At 39.6% G+C, this 21,017-nt stretch overlaps 1 protein-coding gene across 1 annotated transcript; it reads right to left on the reverse strand.

The window, feature by feature from the left end:
• Positions 1-310: 310 nt before the first annotated feature.
• Positions 311-11,591, reverse strand: TRMT9B (tRNA methyltransferase 9B (putative)). Its single transcript, XM_061177479.1, has 3 exons — positions 11,438-11,591; positions 6,609-6,782; positions 311-1,344 (listed from the first exon to the last, which is right to left on the reverse strand). The coding sequence occupies exons 1-3, from the start codon at positions 11,589-11,591 to the stop codon at positions 311-313; spliced, it is 1,362 nt and encodes a 453-aa protein (XP_061033462.1).
• Positions 11,592-21,017: the final 9,426 nt, after the last annotated feature.

The following is a 21,017-nucleotide window of genomic DNA, read 5'->3' on the forward strand; positions in this document are numbered from 1 at the left end:
TACTGAAAAACAGTATACATGTATTGTTATAGTAATTCAGCTGTACTGAAGTTCATGTTATATTGCTTCTTCAGATCTCTTATATTAACATTTAACCACAAATACTCTTTGTCAGATGCTTCAGATGCCAAGCACTGTGCTTGTCTATAGACTAAAAAGATGATGAATTCATAGTCTCTATAGACCAAAATATAAATGGATTAAATACAGACCAAATGACGAAATTGGATGCCCATTCATGGAACCGTATCACAAACCCAGTGAGAAGAATGGGGTTCATCTTTTGGAGGAGATGTCTGAAATGATCCGGTCAATCACAACTTTCCTTCTTCTCTGCAACGATACACCAGTTGCCATGATCATTCCCAGAGCTCAGAATATGGAGCTCCGACACACTCTCCTTCAGCAGGCCATAGAGCTCGCCTTCTCGAAACACGTGGTAATAGCGCATAAAGGCACCAGAATCCAAAATGTCGGACTGTTGTTCTTCGACAGAAATGGTGTCACCTGGGTTAGAATCTTTGGCATCAGCTGCAGAAATCCTCCTCCATATTTTACTAGCAGAAGGGGTACCCTCTTCTAAGTTACCTGCATCCATACAATTCTCCTTGGTATTGGTGCTACCCAGAAAATTCCCATCTCCATTTCTCCTCACGCCTCTTGGATGGTCTCCATTTAGGTGTTTGTGTGTAGCGGGTGCTCTCAGCCATTCCAGGTGTTTTTGAGAAGTCTCCACAAACACTTCCTCATCTAAATTTTGCTCTCCTGTTGAAAATGGCTCTGGATGATCTAAGTCGAAACTTGAGTGTCTTGAAGGCTGGGTGGATATCGTGCTATTGGCCCAACTTTCTGTGTTTTTCAAGGGTCTCATTTTTTCAATTTGCTTCCTCAGAGTTGATTCATCCAAAGATCTAGAGGAAAACCAGGAACGAAAAGACTTCCCCAGCGTGTTATAGAATCCATTTTCTTCCTCGCCTTCCTTGGAAATATTTGCACAGCAGGTGCCAGCCAGAGCAGAGTCACAATCCATGCTATGGGACCGCCGCGAATCACAGCGCCCCTTGAAACAAACGGGACAGCGGCACGCAGAGCAGGGAGGGTGGTAGGGATGGCTTCTTTCTGGATGCCCACACTGCTTCTTTCTCCCAGGCTGGCTGGATTCCGAGAGGGGCTGGGAACACAAGGCTTTGTTCCATGGAACAAGCACGTCTTGCTTCTCAAAGTGCCGGTTCTTTTGTTCCATGGCCCAAACATAAATCATCAGCTGGCCTCCAGGAACTAAGACCCTGGCCATTTCTTTTATTGCTCTGATTCGTCTTTGTTTTGTGGAAAAATGATGTATGACTGAAAAAGAAGAAACTAGATCTCAGTGTGTATATACACACGTAAACCTACACATTTATAGGCTAGTATTTTCCATATAAAAATGATGCATTTTTTTTCCTAAATAAAGATTTTTATTAGAATTATATCACAACTGTTTTCTGGGTTGAAGAATGATAAAGAAAGAGGTATGCTTTCTTTTTTTAAATTTTATATTGGAGTATAGTTGATCAACAATATTGTGTTCGTTTCAGGTGTACAGCAAAGTGATTATACATATACATGTATCTATTCTTTTTCAAATTCTTTTCCCATCTAGGTTATTTATTACAGAATATTGAGCAGAGTTCCCTGTGCTGTACAATAGGTCCTTGCTGGTCATCTATCTTAAAACATAGCAGTGTGTACATGTCGATCCCGAACTCCCTAACTATTCCTTCTCCCCACCCTTCCCCGCCCCGGTAACCAGAAGTTTGTTCTCTAAATCTGTGAGTCTGTTTCTGTTTTGTAAATAAGTTCATTTGTATCATTTTTTAAAAAAATTCTACACATAAGTGATATCACATATTTGTCTTTGACTGACGTCACTTAGTATGATGCAATTTTGACATGTAATAATGATTGCTTATAGTTTTTAATAATGTTAATATAATATGAAATTGTTGTGTACACTTAAGAAAAAGCAGCTTATAGGTCATCATTTTACTTGTGGTCTTTGCAAAGTTAAAGTGCGAGTCAAGCAGGACTGCCTGTATCTAGTCTTAGGTGGGTTATTAGGCATATTTTTATCAAACAGTATATAGAAAGCACTAGTCTGTTAGCTTCTAGAGTTTAATCACACTGTGTCAAGAGAAAACATCGAATTATTTTTCCACACATATGCCTATCACTTATCTCAGGTAGGAAATTAGCTCTCAGGAAAGTCTGGACACTACTGCTCAGATATGAGTAGTGAGGGAACAGAGAAGATGAAACAGCTCCTGTAACCTCAGCATAATCTAGAGGTTAGAAATGGTTTCAGGCAAATAAATCTCTTTAGTTTACCTGCCACAGGGAGATAGTAAATGCCTAAAATCAGATGATTATATGGCTAAAGGTGTCAAAGGAAGATTATACAAGAGGCACACTTTGTATTGTTCCCAATCAGGTTTGCTTTCCTATCAGCAGTGCACAAACCCTGGTTTCTCTTACTGTACCATGCAGCAGTCCAAGAGGTATTAGGTTCAAATGCATTTAAAAAACAGGACACCAGTGTATTTTGTCCTAGATCTACCAGTGACCAGCTTTGTGATCTTTGACCAATTACTTTACTTCACTAGGTGTCAGGCTGTTCTCCCCAATCCCCATCCCCAAAGAAAGGGCCCTTTATAATGGTCAGTTTGAAAGCTTACACTTCTCCAAGTAGTGTCATGGTCAATGAGCTAAAAGGGGGCAGAGAAGTCAGGACTGAGTAAGACTTAGGACAGTACTAATGTTCACATCTGTGACTACTCCTGGCCGTTAATGTCCCCCATAACTTGCACCTCATTCACTCTGGAACTTCCATGGGTGTGTTTTCTAAATGCAGGTGATCCTCGTCATCTGTGGATTCTGTATCTGCAAATTGGCCTACTTGCTAAAATTGTCTTGTGACTTCAGAACTCAGTACGCTCAGCGTTTTCGTGGTCATTCCTTGACATGCGTAGAACGGCCAGAAAGTTGAGCCTCCCAAGGCACACGTTCCCAGCTGGAGTCCAGCGAGGAGATGCTCTGCCTTCCTGTCTCAGCTCTGGTGCTGTCAACGAGTGTCCTTTTCACAGTCTGTTTCGTGCCGTGTGTTTTCGCATTTTGGTGTTTTGTTGGTGGTCTCTCTGTTGATGATCCCTCACAGCCCTGCCCCAGCACCGGGTGGAAGTGCTGTCTAGGGTTCGTAAGCCGTAAGGCTGCGCTGTGTCTTACGGAGAAAATTTGTGAGTTAGATGAGCTCCTTTTGGGTGTTACAGTGCTGCTGGCACGAGTTCAAAATTAAATAAGTCATCTTTAAACAGAAACGCACATAAAACAAGATGACATGTTGATTAGTTGACAAAAGTATTGTGACCAGAGGCTCACAAGAACCTAATCCTGTATTTCCCCTGGGAGCAATGGTTCAGTATTTGTTAATTCAGTGTTCATGGGACATTACAGAACATAACCACAGTGAATAATGAGAATCGACTATATTCTTGTGTTTTGGCCATTAAACAAAAAACGCCATTAAACCAGGACTATTTTAATACAGTAATTTCTTTTTATCAGATTTATAGGTCTTCAACATTTCAGGATTCTTGGCTTCAGAAGTTGTTTTTTTTTAAATATTTATTTATGTATTTGGCTGTGCCGGGTCTTAGTTGCAGCCTGCAGGATCTTTAGTTGCGGCATGTGGGATCTAGTTCCCTGACCAGGGATCAAACCCGGGGCCCCTGCAGTGGGAGCACGGAGTCTTAGCCACTGGATCACCAGGGAAATCCCCAGAAGTTTTGTTTTTAAGGAAGAACATCTTTATATTTTTCATTCCTGAAATATTTGTTATGCGATAATCCATTTTAATACCATAATTTCACCCAGGAAATATCTGAATCTTTTATATTATATTTTATATTTATATTTAACATATAATACTAAGTAACTTTTAAGCCAAATGCTTTTGAAAAAGAAAAAATTTACAAATGAAGTTTTCTTTACATATAAAATGTATTATACATGCCTATGCATACATGTTCTATTAAGAAATATTGTAAATGTAACCCAACTGGGACCTAAACATATATTTATATGAATTTTATCAATGTCAGGAAACTGTGTTGAATTTTAAAGGATAAAAATGTCCCCTGTTGTTTAAAAATCATAATCACAATTTAAAGGCAAAAGTAGTACTCAGTATATGTATCCTGTAGGATAGGGTGTTGAATTGAACAAGTGGGTAGGTAGAATTCAATGACTGGACTCCAGAATCAGAAATTACACAAGATCATCTTTAAAGTCCTGTTACATCTTGGGATTTTATGATGTATTGTTATTTAATTTTTCAAGGGTGTTTGTCTCATCTAACTGGAAGCATTCAGAATCCGTGGGTTTAGCATGAAGCAGAATTTTTCAACCTCAGCATTGTTGGCGTTTGTAAACAAGCTAAATGATTCTTTCTTGTGGGAGCTGGGGAGGCAGCAACTAGATGACAGCAGCACATACAAATACCCAGTTGTGACAACCAAAAATGTCTCCAGACATTGACAGGCATCGCCTGAGGGTGGGGGGCAGTGTAACCGCAAGTTGAGAACCACTGGCACGAATAGTTGGTTGACACTATTTCAATAGATGAACAAATTTTTATAAAATTTTGGTCATACTATTCTTTTTTTTTTTAACATCTTTATTGGAGTATGATTGCTTTACAATGGTGTGTTAGTGTCTGCTGTATAACAAAGTGAATCAGCTCTACAGACACATGTCATACTATTCTAAAAGTAAGCAGAAAGACTGTTTCTTTTTGTAATCTGTGAGTAAAATATAAGGAATGTATAATTAGGTGTGATGCTTACCGTCTCATTATTAAGTGACATGGAAAACTATATATTTAAAACTATATTTCTTCATGTTAAGCAAGAAATGCCAACATACAGAATTCTAAATAGGGAAGTAAATATATATGGACATAGGAGAGACGGTTTATTGAAAGTTCTCATAATATAGTTCTAAATGTAAAATCTAATTGGAAATTGACTGCACCATGTTAATTTATAGTTACAATTCATAAAAACACATGCTGGGTTTCCACCTAAGGAAGCATCTTTCATTGGAAGATGGCAACCAGGTGTGCTCCATTTCCTCTGTGGGCAGGAGACTTAAACTGAAAGAAAAGAAGGACTTGACCATGTACAACATGGAGCATTTCCCCAAAGTAAGAAAGTTGGTCAGTAACCCCACGCCTGCAACAGTGGTTCAACAGCACAGCCTCTTTGTAGGTAGCCAGCTGTATAGACTCTACAACTAAAGTAAACAATAGAAGAGCAAAAAAATACACTTCTCTGACCTCTCTCCAATTTGTGGTTCTTTAGGTGGCATGACCAAACCAAAAATTCCTCCTACTAAAGATTCAGAGCATTGTATAGTGTTGCTTGGTTCAACAAGAATCCCTTCTCTTAATGCTTAAAACCAAATGGACTTAACAGTTTCAAACGCAAAGAAGTAGGGCTGTCAAAGAGCAGGTTTCCATGGCAGCCACCTCCTGCCAGTCCTAACTAGTTCCAAGGTTATGGCATCCAAGCCGGCATCCCCTCACTATGCAAAGATACAGTCCCCAGCTAATGGTGGAAATACCGATTTCTCATCTATTCCAGGACGGAGCAAACAGTCTTTTTCCATATGTTTATCTAGCAGTCAGTTTTATATAGATTCACCTTGCTTTGATAAAGCTTGTTATATTCAAATACATTAATTTTTTTTAAAGTGTGTTGGAGGAAATAATTTGCCCTGCAAAAGATTTTTCGCTTTGGGAAAGGATTTGCCACGAGGTTTCCTTAAATAACATGATTCCCCAGCATACTTAAATATGACTAACACACTAAGTTTCAGGAGTATATGTATTGAGTAAAATGACCCTTACCTGTGTATATTTCAAGCATGGATTTTTGCTGTTTCTTTTCATTTTGGGCATGTATATTTTATGGGCACACTTGTTGGGAGAATATGAGTAATGTATTCCCTAGATTTATGAACAATCTCTGGCAGTAAGAGAGCAGAGTGGCGCTATAAAAACAATGCAGTCTGGGACCAGGTGGGACCATCTTCCCCGGCGACTTTTGTACAGTGAGTGGCAGGTTGGTGACACATCCTTCCAGTGACATTCAGTGCCTTAGTCCTACAATATTCTGCTAATAAAGGGCACACCTGTGGCCTGAAAACGGTAATATGACTTCTAAAGATCTACTTCACGTTGAAAGAATCTGGCTTCATTTCAATAGAACAAAGTACTATTTTCAATGAGTACAATTCCTCCAATACTTTCTTACTCGTAAGTGAAAGAAATTGGAATGAGTCATCAAAAAGAAGAAAACAACAGTTTGAGGGTTGAACTAATTAAAACAATCGTATGTACCACCATAAGTACATTTGAACTTAAATAGTTCAGTTGCAATATTTTTAAAAATTAGATAAAATGAATTACATAGATCTTTCTACAAAGAATGGACGTTGAGTTGTGAGAGCAGCCTCAACCAGGTAACGTTATTCTCATGGTGAAGAGTGAATGTGTGACGGGGCTGCCTTACCTCCTATGGAGATGATGGCGTCGAAGCCCTGATCCCTAAAGGGGAGATTAAGGTTGTCACATACCATGACTTCACATCCTCTACGCCGGGCAATCTCTACCAATGGCGCACAGTAGTCACAGCCCAGGGTATGTACCTGGCTGTTCACTTTAAGATACTTTCCAGTTCCACAACCTGCAAGAGAAAAACCTGTGTTACACGCTATCCTTAATGGAAAGTGGAACATTGTCGGTTACTTTGTCTTATCACAGGGAATAGAAATAACTTGATACAGGCAAACCTCGGAGATGCTGCGGGTTCCATTCCAGACCATTACGATAAAGCGAATGTCACAATGAAGCGAGTCACATGACTCTTTTGGCTTCTCAGTGCATTTAAAAGTTACGTTTACACTATACTGTGGTCTGTTCAGTGTCCAACGGCATTATGTCTACAAAAACAATGTACATACCTTAATTTTAAAACAGTGTATTGCTAAAAAACGTTAACCATCATCTGAGCCTTCAGCAAGTCATAATGTTTTTGCTGGTGGAGGGTTTGAAATACTGTGAGAATTACCAAAATGTGACACAGAGACACGAAGTGAGCAAATGGTGTTGGAAAAACAGCACCAATAGACTGGCTCAGTGCAGGGTTGCCACAAACCTTTAGTTGGTACAAAACACAATACAGTATGTGGGAAGTGCAATAAAATGAGGTCTGCCTGTATTAACTAACCAAGACAGAACACAACATGGATTGAAGGTACACAAAAAAACAAGAGAAAAGCCTTCAGAGAGCACGTACATGTTTTTATATAGGAGATTAAGAGGAAACGAAAATGGGAAAAAGAAATATTATTTATTGAATATTTAATGAGGTCATGTCCATAGGGCTTTCTTAACAGGATAGCACAATCAAGAAATGTCAGCTGGCCTCCAGCAGCAAATAATAGTTCCCTAGTATCCTAGTGACAGGGTCCAGTCTCTTTACAAAAGTTACCTTCACACACATATTTCATTATGTTTAGGTCTACATGTTCTGGGCATTTATTCTTGTGTTATCTTGCCGAACCTTCATCACTTGCTGGCTATGTAAAACAGACTACTGTCAACAACTTTTCAATGGGTATAGATAAAATAACTTACACAATAAAACAGGCCTTTCAAAAATTTAAAATTTGAATTTGAATGAAAAAAGGATTTCAGCATCTTTTTATCCAATCTGTTTTCAGTGCTAGGTTTTAAATGATCTCTATTAACTCTGAATACAACTCTGACAAAGAACTATTTTTTCTTAAATAGACCATTTTTTAAAAAAATATTTATTTGTTTATTTGGCTGCACCAGGTCTTAGTTGTGGCAGGCGGGATCTTTAGTTGAGGCATGCAGGATCTAGTTCCCTGACCAGGGATCGAACCCGGGCACCCTGCATTGGGAGCTCGGAGTCTTAACCACCGGACCACCAGGGAAGTCCCTTAAATAGACCATTTTTGACATTCACTTTCCGGTGGCAGAGAATCAAGTAATTCAAGATTTACACAGCCCAAAGATTTAGATCAATCAGATCTCACAGATATTATGGTGAAGAAGGTAGTAACATAAAGGAATAATCATCTTGAAACAAAGCCTTCTGTGATCTAGTACCTAGTATTTTATTCTAGCACAGACATATCATCTATTTCTTTTTTCAGAAATATTTAAAGATGTCATTAGAGTTGATATCCCTACCTGCTGGCATTAGCTCTAAATTTTTTTGCCTGAAAAATATCTACCACTATTCAAAGATGATTAGTTTGCTGCTTTTGAAATACATGGCAACACTCTTTGATAACTCCTCCTTAATAGGTGCTATTCAAAATTATGAGACACTAAAAGCATAATTAAGATTCATTGATGCCAGCTGAGACAGTGGAGAGCTTGTGAATAAAAAATAAGATTTCCAGCTTCATTATTTCAATGTAAATGATTGAGGTCTTGGAAATATTTTAGATCTCATAGCCACTGTTCCTAAGAATGCTTTTGCAAAAAAGGATCCAATATTTGAGGGCAATCATGGGGAAAATATAATTCACAAAGTATTTTAAAATTGAAATCCCGAACATTTCAAAGACGATGCTCATATTTTAAGAAAAATAATCTTGTAAAATTTTTTGCTGTTTTGAACTGGCTCAGGGGATACATTTAGAGAAATGAAAGGGAAAATTACTTCAAAGATACTAATAAAAACAGGTTCATAGAACATTGTAGCTAGAGGGACATGTTCAGAGAGCATCTGGTAACAATGAGGAAACTGAGGTCTTTTCAGATCTCATCATCTCCTGAAACATTTCCAGTGCTCCTGATACCTTTGATATCCTGTATTTGTTTCTCTCTTTTTTTTTTATTTGCGGCCATGCCGCGAGGCTTGTGGGATCTTAGTTCCCCGACCAGGGATTGAACCCGGGGCCACGGCAGTGAAAGCACCGAGTCCTAACCACTGGACTGCCAGGGAAGTCCCCTGTATTCATTTCTAATGGCATTCATTTTTAAGGATAGTAATGGAACTCCTGAATATGATGCAATTATCCATTTTCTAAGTGCAGACACCGAGGTGCTAGAGAGGGGAGATTTTATCCTAATGAGGAAAGCAAGAATACTGCCAAGCCTAGTCACCCCATTATCTTAAACATGCAAGAAGTAAATCAGAACATTTTTGATACTGCAGCTCCTGTACACAACAGTCATGCTCCTTTACAAAATCTCATTAAATGATAACCTTCTGTGGTACTGCAGAGATACAATAGCAAGTGTCTGCATGCTTCCGTTCCCCTCTGTTTTGTATTCTGCACCTCACTACAACTAAGGAAGAAGACAGATAATTGCCTCAATTCAACAAGATGTTTTGGCCCATGGTGGGCAAGTATTTGCTAGAAATAATTAATCTGAATGTTCCCTCTGAAGTTTGCAGAAAGAACTACATTTTATAAATTAAGAGTTTTTTGCTAAGACCTTATCTGAAAGAGAATTCTCTTTTCCTATGGGAAAAGGAAGAATACAGCCTATTTATTTCTCCTTTTATGTACATCTTTTGAAGTCAGAGATGAGGCAATATGTTTTATTGTGCAGGCCTGGTGCCTGCCACTTAGTAGGAGCTCTAAATTTTTATTGACTCAGAGAAGGAATGGTAATTAGAGAATAACTTAGCAAATGAAGTCTGACCAATAACTCAGTATACACTAATTCAGGGTTCACGGAAACTTTATAGAACCTAACTATTGTGGATAATGACAATCAACTGTCAACTGTATTTTATTTTATGACTTCTCCCTTTTTTTGTGTCATACATTGAGAGGCCTTTTGCTTTTGAGAATATTTTTTAAAATTATATAGTCATCATCTAGTCCTTTAATGAATTCATTTTCTTATACTTAAATCTTTGCTCCGTTTGGAATTTTTGGTGTAAGGTATGAGAAAGTAGCATATATATTCTGTTGTCCCCAAACCTTTTCCTCGCAATTGATTTAAGATTCTGGTACTTTGCTTATATTATGAGTGGTAAGAGTTCCAAACTCACTGCATTTTATGAAACCAGATTTTTTTTTTTTAAGTTGACATGATACAGATGTTTTTAAAGACTCTCCACTTCTACGTGACATGTACCCCTTCCCCAAATTCTACACTGCTCGCACCATCTTTAACAAGCCAAAAGCCCTGGGCACATCTGTTTCTCTTACCAAAATTTAGAGTGAATGTCAAATTAGACGGAACTTGTAACTGTAGACTTACGATTCTTACGGTGCCGTATGCATGTAATTGCTAGAAAGCAGTTTTAAGTGGGCATGCTTCAAATAGGAATCCTACCATGTCTTAAAACTTAATCTTAGATCTCCTGGGCTGTGATTTACCACTTCTAGATTCCAAAAGATACTGAGCCAAAGTCCTCCAAGCAAATCATTATTTGCTTGATTATGAAGATATGATCTAATTAAAGATATGCTCTAATAATAAGACCCCTGAGGAATAGTTAAGGGAAAGGATCCATGAGATTCATAAGAGGTTATAGGACCTCTTCTATAATCTCACAATTCTGGCTCTTCTGTAGAAGGCATGAGAGCTACTCAGCGTGAGCCACCAAAACACTGTATTCACGAATGTGAATGTCTCTAAGTTTATTATTTTTTTAAATCATTCAGTGTTTTTTAAAGTATTTTTTAAATTAATTAATTAATTTTTTGGCTGTGTTGGGTCTTCGCTGCTGTGTCAGGGCTTTCTCTAGTTGGGGCGAGGGGGCCTACTCTTCATTGCGGTGCGTGGGCTTCTCATTGCGGTGGCTTCTCTTGTTGCAGAGCACGGGCTCTAGGTGCGCGGGCTTCAGTACTTGTGGCACGTGGGCTCAGTAGTTGTGGCTTGCGGGCTCTAGCACGCAGGCTCAGTAGTTGTGGCGCACGGGCTTAGTTGCTCCGCGGCATGTGGGATCTTCCCGGACCAGGGCTCGAACCCGTGTCCCTTGCACTGGCAGGCGGATTCTTAACCACTGTGCCACCAGGGAAGTCAACTCTGAATTTAAAATGGTCAATTTCACAAGCGGCCATTTCAATCCTGATTTATTCAAGCAACGTCAGGTTGATTTTTGTGGGAGGATGTGCACGAAGGCTCTGAAAAAATTGCCACTGTCTATATGTAGATTTGAGGGGCTTTCCTACTTTCTAGCTTGACTGTATGAATTTCTGCTATAAAGTGAATATTCCAGGTGCTGACATGCCAAGGACACAATTTCAGACTTCTGGTTAGAACAGAAATGAAAATGAATCTGAAAAGGAAAGGCATGATGGAATATATTTCAGATTACGTGGCACCGCCCCGAGTTACCTATGTCAGCGATGAGGCTGCCAGGCTTCTGGTCCTGAAGGAACTGGCGGACACGAGGCCAGGCTTTGCTCTGCAAGTCGCTGAAGTAAGGAGCGGTGCTCTCATACACATCGTGCACGTGCTGCTTCTCCAGCTGGGCAGCTGCATGATCCATCCTGGGGAAAACAGGGCCACGGCAAGGAATGCAGTTCAGAGTAGGCACCAGAGATGGCTGATGGGCAGATTTCCTAAAATTGGGAACTTACAACTGCCAAGATTGTGCTGCTTTTATACTTTTTTTTTTGCCTTTGCCTCGCGGCATGTGGGATCTTAGTTCCCTGACCAGGGATCAGACCCACAGCCCCTGCACTGGAAGCACGGAGCCTTAACCACTGGACCACCAGGGAAGTCCCTGTTTTTATACTTTCTTATAAGCTGCAAAGAACACAGCCTTCACTGGAACCTCACCAGAGTTGTCAAAAGACTAGCAAATGCATCCTTCTTACCTGCACATCTTCAGAAAACAGTCATTTGGGAATGAGCTAATTATAGTATGTTTCTCTGAAAGATCAATTCTTAATTTTGGAAGCATACACAAAGGTCTTAGCAAAGGTTCACTTTGGATAAAATCGTTCTATCGGTTGCTAAATAGATTTTTAAATTTCATAGCATGTCACTCAGCACTCCAATCCAATCACAAAGCCCAATTGATTCTACCTTTTTAATTTTTTTGGATTCCAATCATTTCTCTATATCCTACTGATTCTGTCTTAGAAAAGGTCTTCATTTCTTGCCTGAATTGCTTCAACAGGCTGTAAACAGTTTTTTTTGTTTGTTTGTTTGCCCTTCAATCCCTTTCCTTCAATTATGCCACAACTGTTGTTCTACAACATAAGTCTTACTGTGTTGCTTCCTATCTTAGACTTCTTCAAAGGCATTTTATAGCTTGTCTGATCAAGTTCAGGTATCTCAGGGGGCATACAAGGCTCTTTTTGATCCGGCCTCCATTTTCCTCTTGAAGCCATTTCTCACCGTCCTTCCCCAGCATCAGATGCACCTGTAATACTCAGTGATCGTGGCTTCTCAGGCATGACACAGCCCGTGTCATCCAGGGGCTGGACGGGTGCTGTGCATTACCAGGTGAACTCCTGTTCATCCTTGGCATAGGCATCGCCTTCTCCAGGAAGACTTCCCTGACTTCCATGCAGGATAAGGGCAGTCAGAAAGGAGTGGGCAAAGTACAAAAGCAGCTCTTAGAGGCCTCTGCTTATTTGGGGTTTGATCTTTTAATTATTGTCTTGTGGCATGTGCGTGAGGAGTATCCCAGGGAAGGGCTCAGAATGTGGCTTTTTACCAATCAATATGAAAGTAGTATTGATCTCTGAAGAACCCATTTGAGCCTACTCGTGCATACCAGCTAGCTCAGTCCTGCCTCTTGTACTCCTGTTGCATCCCATGCATCCTCTACAGATTACCAAGGGCTGTAACAGTCTGTTAGATATTTTTCTCTAGCACTGGCTGGAAGATCCTAGGTAACGAGGACTTATCTTACTTAACGCTGAATCCTCAGTAGTTAGGACACAGCAGACCTTCAAAAAATGAACAAACAAGCAAACAAACAACCAGAATGGGCTCTGAGTACAGAGGGTAACATTGGCTTTGGTAGAAGAGAGTAACCTGGGGAGTGTGGGAAGAGAGGGGACCCTACACCCACAAGCTTATAGATGGGAATATGGTAAGAGAAGGGATTGTCCTTGCACAGCCTCTGTGTTCCCTCCATACGCCCACCCCCTCACTACTCCCACTTTAGGAAGTAGGAAGCACTTGGGTAAGATGGCATCTGATTAGTTACTCCACTGTAAAGTGCCTACCCCTCCCCGGCTTTCTGTTTAAGAAATATGAGAGATACTTTGAGACCATGTAAATATCCTATTTCTCATCATCTCACTCACCACTTTTAGCATCCAATCCATTGATGCCTCTTTCTAATTGAAGTATAGTTGATTTAAAATATTGTATTAGCTTCAGGTGTACAACATAGTGATTGAATATTTTTATAGATTATACTCCATTTAAAGTTATTACAAAATAATGACTGTATTTCCCTGTGCTGTACAATGTAAACTTGTTGCTTATCTATTTTATATGTAGTAGTTTATATCTCTTAATTCCATAACCCTCTTTTGCCCCTCCCCTTCCCCCACTGGTAACCACTAGTTTGCTCTCTATATCTGTGAGTCTGTTTCTGTTTTGTTACATACATTCATTTGTTTTATTTTTTAGATTCCACATGTAAGTGAAATCATATGGTGTTTGTCTTTCTCTGTCTGACTTATGTCGCTAAGCATAGTATTCTCTAGGTCCATCCATGTTGCTGCAAATGGCAGAATTTCATTCTTTTTTTATGGCTGAGTAATACTATCACCAAATGATACTATTCTAATTCCATCATTCCCTCAACTGTGAGGAAGAGCTTTTCAGGATTTACTCTTAAAACAAACTAGCAGTAGGTTATCCCTAATTACTACGGACCTGCCCACAGTCCCTGCAAAAAATCTGGCAAACTCCTGACAGAGTACAAATCTCATTTGTGATGTCTGACAAAACTTCCACACAAACTGAAACAGCTTATATTGCACCCTCAACTAGAATTTACAAAGTAAACATATGGCTGGCTATAACTGCCTACACATGAGAAAAACCCAAACACTGAGCGCTTTTCTCTTTAATCAAAATCTCAGTAGACTTAAGTCTGTTTAAAACTTTCCCCCCTCAAGGAATCAATCAGGCAATACAGTCTTGAGAACCGTAAAACAAATAAATTTTAATACTTTATTGCACTTGCCAATGTTAAGTGGCAATCAACATAAACTCGATTCCCCTCCATCTGGCTCCAACTACAAGCTCAGAATTTGTAGTATCTGAACAGCACCCCATGGAGACCTTTCTCTAAGTCTTCCCCCCAAGTTGCCCTCCTTCTACTATAAACAAGTAACCTCAAAGAGCTATTATGAAGTGTGTGAACAATATAAATCCATTTTGTTTATTTTACACTTAAGATTATATTCTGCAGAATACATAGCTGACCATGAAATTGATTTGTAGAGTTGGGGCCATCCAATATGACATTTTCAACAGTCTGTGGATTTAAATTTCCTGCATTATACACATATGCAAATTCCTTGTGAATCCGGTAATATGACTAAGCTAGTAAGACTAGTACTAAAGTAGTAACATAGGGTTCAAGCTGAAGCTAGGAAGGTAGGGTTTGGTTTAGCCAGGCTTCTTAATCTGTGTGCTGACAAATTCCAGGCCTTGGAGCTGATGCCTTGTTGGTGAGTCATGAAAGAAGAGAAGGTAATTTGAAAAGGACAGAGAAGTCATAGAACGTAATGCACCAAAAACTTGAAGAACTATTTTGGACTTTATTTTAAGTGCAGTGGAAAGTGGTTCCTTGGAAAGCGGAAGAGAGGAGAGAAAGTGATAGGAAGTTAACAGGAGAGGTCAGTGGCTTGGTGTGTTTCCCCTGGAGGGAGGAGCAAAGAGACAAACATCAGCATTCTTGCTTCCAGCAGCCGGGTGGTCAGCAACAGGTCACAGATGTTTGGTTTTCCTGTTCTGGGCATGTAACTAGGATAACACTTGTCTACCCAGCTTGATTCAGGCAAAGCTGTGGGACTTGCTTTGACCATTACCTGTGATCAGAAAAGACGTGAATCACTTCTGGGCAGAAGCTTTACAAGCCAGTGTGTGTCTCTGCGATCCTGGCAGCCTCAGCCCAGGTCCCTGAGTGACTGCTCTTTATGGAGGGACAGTGTGCATGTTTTAAGCCAAAAATAAGGGAACAAACAGCGCATCATAAAGGATGTTGATTATCTATCTAGATAATGAAAAAGTAAAAACTATCCATCATATTCTTAGAAGATAACTTGTGACTATGTGAGTTTGTCCTGTTTTTTCTTTATAAATACTAATAACTTTTTACTGTAGATAGAACAAAATTGGGAGAAAACAGAATACGGTTCTATATCCCACTTTTTTAAACTTACTTTAATATTGTGAGCCAAGGAGGGAAAGGAGAGAGGCAGGGAGAAAGGACACTAATATCTGTGAACCTGAAAGCGTGAAGGCATCAAGGTATTGCTGGAAGCGGTTTCTGTCAACGTGCGTGTGTGTGTGTGTGTGTGTGTGTGTGTATGTATTTAACAGTAAGACATTAGTTTGAAAAAGAAGAGAATCTGTCAGAGGTAGTAGTGAAAAATAATTTTGGAGATCTAAGATTCGAGGGAATACTTAATCTCTCCCCAAGCCTGAGCCCAAGCATTTATGACCATTATTTACAATCCCAGACATTTCAGAGATTAAATACTTTTAAAAATTTCTGCTTACCCACTCTTCCTTTGAGGAACTGCACCTCTCTTTGGACTTCGAGTGATGCTGGAGCCTGCCAGTCACGTAGGACAGGGGTGGACACATGACCTAATCTAGGACAATCATTCTCTCTCCCCTGGGAAACTGACAAGAGGTAGTTGAAGTCAAATCACTAAAGGAAGTATCCTCCAGTTTCTCCTAAGTCTTACCTTTCCTGAGGTTTGGTTTGCAGCTCTTCTATTCTATCAGCTACTTAGTATACTCCCAACAAATCCCTCCTCTTGTTTGTTTTGATGTTTGCAGGCAAAACACTTTATTTCAGACTTGAATGCATCTTCACGATCACCACATGGACGTCAGGGGGTGTCACAGTGGAAGAGATGTGCTGCGGCCACCAGAGTCCCAAGAGGACTTGCCACACATAGATGAAAGGACTCTTGTTGGAGCCCTCTGGCAACAGAACATAGTGGGACGCAATGTCCTATTGGAACCAATGCTAGACTAAGAGAAGATCAGAGCTGTTGTCATAGTGCTGCCATCTTTGCCACCTCTCCGTCTTTCTTTTCTGTACTGCCACAACCTAGTATCTGAGCTGTTCTTACAGCTTTCTAGTTGGTCTCTCTGTCCCCCTTGCCTTCCTCCCACTCCTCACACCTGTCACCTCTAATGTATCCATAATGCTGGGAGGTTGCAATACTCCTTTTCAATCAGTATTCACTTGCTGGAGACACCATACACTCCTATAGTAAAAGGCAACTGCAAAGACCACATTGTATATGTGCTATTCTTAGCCTGATGGCTGTAACTTGTAATTTCCCTCCATGAACCCAAGAAAAGCAGTTTAGAATCTCTAGTTCATGCTGATGCTGGATAATTTTCCTATAATGTGCATTTGATAATCTTCCCTCTCTGTTGAAAACCCTTCAGGAGACCTCTATGAGATAAAGCTTGCACTCCTCCATCTGGCATTCAAAAGCCTCCATGACCTGGTCCCAGTCTAGCTTTCCAGCCATGTCCTATAACTGCCACAGCTCAAATTCTCAGCTCTACCCAAAGAACTCTACTCAACTTTCCCTGAGTGGGCCTTGTTTATAGCTCATCATTCAGGTCTTTGCTGAAGCCAGCAGGCTGTTCCTTCTCATCTGAAATGCTTCCCTTCCAAAATCTTACCTTCAAAGTCTAGCTCAGCCTCTTTCTCCTCCATAAAGACTTTAAGGATAGCTATCCATAAAAATAATAATTTCTCTCAGTATTTCTATATACTGCATATTTATTACAGCTATCACTCTTAGAGCATTTCTCCTGGTACTATCTTGAACTCTCAACTTTGTATATGTTCCCAACTAGATTAGAAGCTCCTGGAGGGCAGAACTGAAATTTGATCTTTCTTTTATATATATCATAGTGCCTTCACTCAATAATTAACTGTAGAACTAATGAATCAGTGAGCTGTTTCCTTAGCTCCCTATGCAAGACAACAGTGCTTTACTCCAGATAAACTGGTCCTCAAATATTCGTTCATAAATCATTAATCCCCTGGTAGGAGTCAAGAGGCACTCAGGAAGCAGGGCTAAGACTGAGCTTTCCTGGTTGTGTTTTGTGTTTCATAATTTCCTTCCCTTGCAGAGGCCTGTTTCAGAGATATACCCTAGACACACAATAGTCACATTTTTATAACTAAAAACAAATATAAATAACTGTAAATTGTTCTCTTGTTATCAATGCCACAGAAGACACAATATTTTAAAAAAAGAGAATAGAACTGCTTTAAATCTCAAAGATAGATTCAAACTATAATTCTAAAGTGAAAATACAAATTGGTCTGGACAGTTCAAAGACTTTACTTACATTATAAAAAGACTTCATTATAAAATACATAGGTTTTTTTAAACCTTTTAATATATGATACTTCAAATGTAACACCTACATATTATTTTCAAGTACAAATTATACCACAACCTTTTGAATGATAAAAACTATCATTTCACAATGTGCTTAAGTCCTAGAAACACATTTTGTTCTCTAATAAAACACTAAATACATTCTTGTCATTTTAACTCACCCTGGACAACTATTTTCAAATTCTTTTTTCCACCTAGTGCAAAAATAAACTCCAGCTTACCTTATATCACATTGTCATAAATTTTAAATTATAGGAATTGGGACTAATTAGGTTTCCCGAATATGCTCATATTATGTGAATTGCTGTGATAGCTGAAAGCTACTAACCTGAGTCATCTTGTGATTACAGAAAATTACTTCTTGTCTTTGTGATTCATGGCAGTTTCCACCCTCAGAAGTGATAGTTGTTGTTCATAATTTTCTCAATGTGTAATGTAAATGCAAAGTAGTAGGAGTGGAATCAAATAGCGAGGCCCTTCACACGACGAACCACTCTGTATGAGCCTTTGAAGGGAATACAGGGCCTATTAGGAAAAAAACAAATACTAAAGTTCATTTTACATAATAAAAATATTGAACCAGCTACAGCCCAGGTTGACCTCTTGACATATGCATAAATTACCCAGAGAAGAAGGGATTAGAAAAAACTGTTAATATATGAAACATGCCAGAACTATAAGAGTAGTTTCTGAATCAATTCCTCAGCTTTCTGTAAAACGTACAGTACTTGCTCCCAAAATTAAATTGGATGATTTCATCTTGTTCCTCGAAAAGTTACAAGCACTGAGAGTCAACTTTGAATCCAGTGGTTTAATTAAATGTAACTATTTAAGAGATATTACTAAATGTTATTAAGTCATTCCAGTACAATTTAACTGTTCAATATTTGCTCATATTATCAGCTATTTCCATGTCACTTTGACAAGTATTCCTAGTTATTCTTCGTTGTTCGCATTTATTTTTTTCTTTTTTCATAATAGAGCAGGTCTGTCATGAAGCTCATCAAAAGACTCTGAGTTACTTTAAAAAAAAAAAAAAGGACCTTCTATGACAGAAAGCACTTTGTAATGGAGAGGTCTTGGGGTGTAAAATGAGGTCTGAAGAGGTGTCTAGCGCGGTAGGAAAAGCCCATCCTGTAACACCTGGGGACCTGATTCCTTACCTGTAAATGAGGCACATGGACTTTAATCTTGATCATAGTTCTCAACCATTTTCCTCAGTCTTCACATCCTTAGTGTGTGCACCTCCGTGGCACGAACTGTACCCCTTTATTACACACAGTGGTTCTCAGGATGGTCCCCGAACTTCCCCGAGCTCCCCATCCACCCCACTCTTGGTCCCTTTTTAAGAAGCACTGATTTGGGTGTGCTTTGGAAAGCTGCTCTCTGGTCTTCAGAATATGCATATACATTTTAACATGTTATCTCTCAGTCATATGTAGGTATACGATCTGTACCACTGAGAGCCACAAAGCTTGGCTTTTTAGGAAGAACATTTAGGAAGAGTCTTGAAAGAGCTACTAGCCAAAAGATCTCATCTTTCCTTTTGCAATTTTAGAGACTGCCTTAATCATAAAGGAGATGATGTTGTCGTCTGAGCCTCCATGCTAGTGGCAAAGCTAAAGGCTGTCCCCTGGGATTCACCTTCCTGCCCTGACCAGCCACCCTGGCTGTCTAAGCACCTTTCCTTCAGGCATTAGTGCCCAAATGCATTCACCCTCTCAGATATGCCACTGAGGACAGAGTGTTCCGAGCCTTAGTCACAAAGTGTAGCGAATGAAAAGAATTTCAGATAGTGCAGCAGGCATGTGTGAGCTACTCGGGTGAAAGCAGGGGTGGGGAACTTTTCTTCTATATCCCCGAATCGTAGCCCCCAAACACCTATAAAGATAATTGACTTTCTATAAGTTTACTAAATTATGATCCAAATTTACCTCTCTTGAAAACGAATCATGTTATCTTTTCCAAGAAGTTGCTGGGCAAAGACAAAATAGGGTAGTATCTATCTTTTAAAAAATTGAATTCAAATGAGTCCTTTTACTTTATCAGCCATACATCTCTGGAGCATTTAGTATTAAAAAATGCACTCCTTCTCCCTTTCTCCTTGAATAAATGGGAAACTGTCCTTGAGGGCAAAGGTGACTCAAACCTTCTGAAATTTTGAGGTTAACCATGTGTGTATATTTTCCTGGGAAGAGGGTCAGCACCTCAAACTATGGCTCAGGGGCAAAGTCAGCTTTTGGGTTAAAAAATCTGTATTAGGGCTTCCCTGGTGGCGCAGTGGTTGAGAATCTGCCTGCCAATGCAGAGGACACGGGTTCAAGCCCTGTTCTGGGAAGATCCCACATGCCGCGGAGCAACTGGGCCCATGAGCCACAATTACTGAGCCTGCGCATCTGGAGCCTGTGCTCCGCAACGGGAGAGGCCGCGATAGTGAGAGGCCTGCGCACCGCGATGAAGAGTGGCCCCCGCTTGCCACAACTAGAGAAAGCCCTCGCACAGAAACGAAGACCTAACACAGCCATAAATAAATAAATAAATAAATTTAAAAACAGGAAGGATGAAGATTTAAAAAAAAAAAAATCTGTATTAAATTAAAAATACACATTCATTCACTCAGTCGATATTATTTAAACCTCTGTTATATAAATATAAGGCACTAGGGATAAAAGTTTTTTTAAGTCCCCCAATTTAGGAATCCAAAATTTAATACGGGAAACATACAAAGAGATAGAAAATTAAAATATGGTAGAACCTTTACTATTGGTATGGATACATCCCGACAGCTTCTGAGCTTCTGAATCCCCAAGCTACTTATGCCTTGCCTTATTTTATCTATCGATCTATAGATAGACTGATTGATTGATAGATACAAAGATTAACAGATAAAATAAACCTATTACAAATTACTACCTCATGGACCTTTGGGCCATCACAAGTATTTAAAACCACAAATGCCAAGAGCCCACACCTAGTATGATGAATGTTATGATCCAGGTGTGCACAGGTGCTATAGGAGCACGTAGGAGAGGCAACTCATCCAGCCTGGGGGGTGGGGGGTGGGGCGGTGGGGGGGGGGCGTGTGAATGCTCCCTTGAGAGACTGACAACCGAGCTGGAGCTCTGAAGACAGTAGGGGTAAGTCAGGTAAAGTGGGAGTGGATGATTCTAGCCATAGGAAATAGCATATACAAAAAAAAAAGAAATGAGACTAATTATAATCTTTGATGAACTTCAAGTAACTTAACAATAATAGCAAGACACACATACATGTACACACAACATATATTATTTACTACCATCCAGGCCCTGTTATAAGCATTTAACATA

This window comes from Eubalaena glacialis, chromosome 20 (genome assembly GCF_028564815.1).
Source record: "Eubalaena glacialis isolate mEubGla1 chromosome 20, mEubGla1.1.hap2.+ XY, whole genome shotgun sequence".
NCBI classification, from domain to species: domain Eukaryota; kingdom Metazoa; phylum Chordata; class Mammalia; order Artiodactyla; family Balaenidae; genus Eubalaena; species Eubalaena glacialis.

Bases quoted from the DNA above. Each gene is read 5' to 3' on its own strand.
- TRMT9B (XM_061177479.1), bottom strand. From the start codon at position 11,591: ATGGATCATGCAGCTGCCCAGCTGGAGAAGCAGCACGTGCACGATGTG. The intron at 6,783-11,437 runs GTAACTCGGGGC...TTTCTCTTGCAG, and splicing joins CAGCCTCATCGCTGACATAG to GTTGTGGAACTGGAAAGTAT. The intron at 1,345-6,608 runs GTAAGGCAGCCC...CTTCTTTTTCAG, and splicing joins CGCCATCATCTCCATAGGAG to TCATACATCATTTTTCCACA.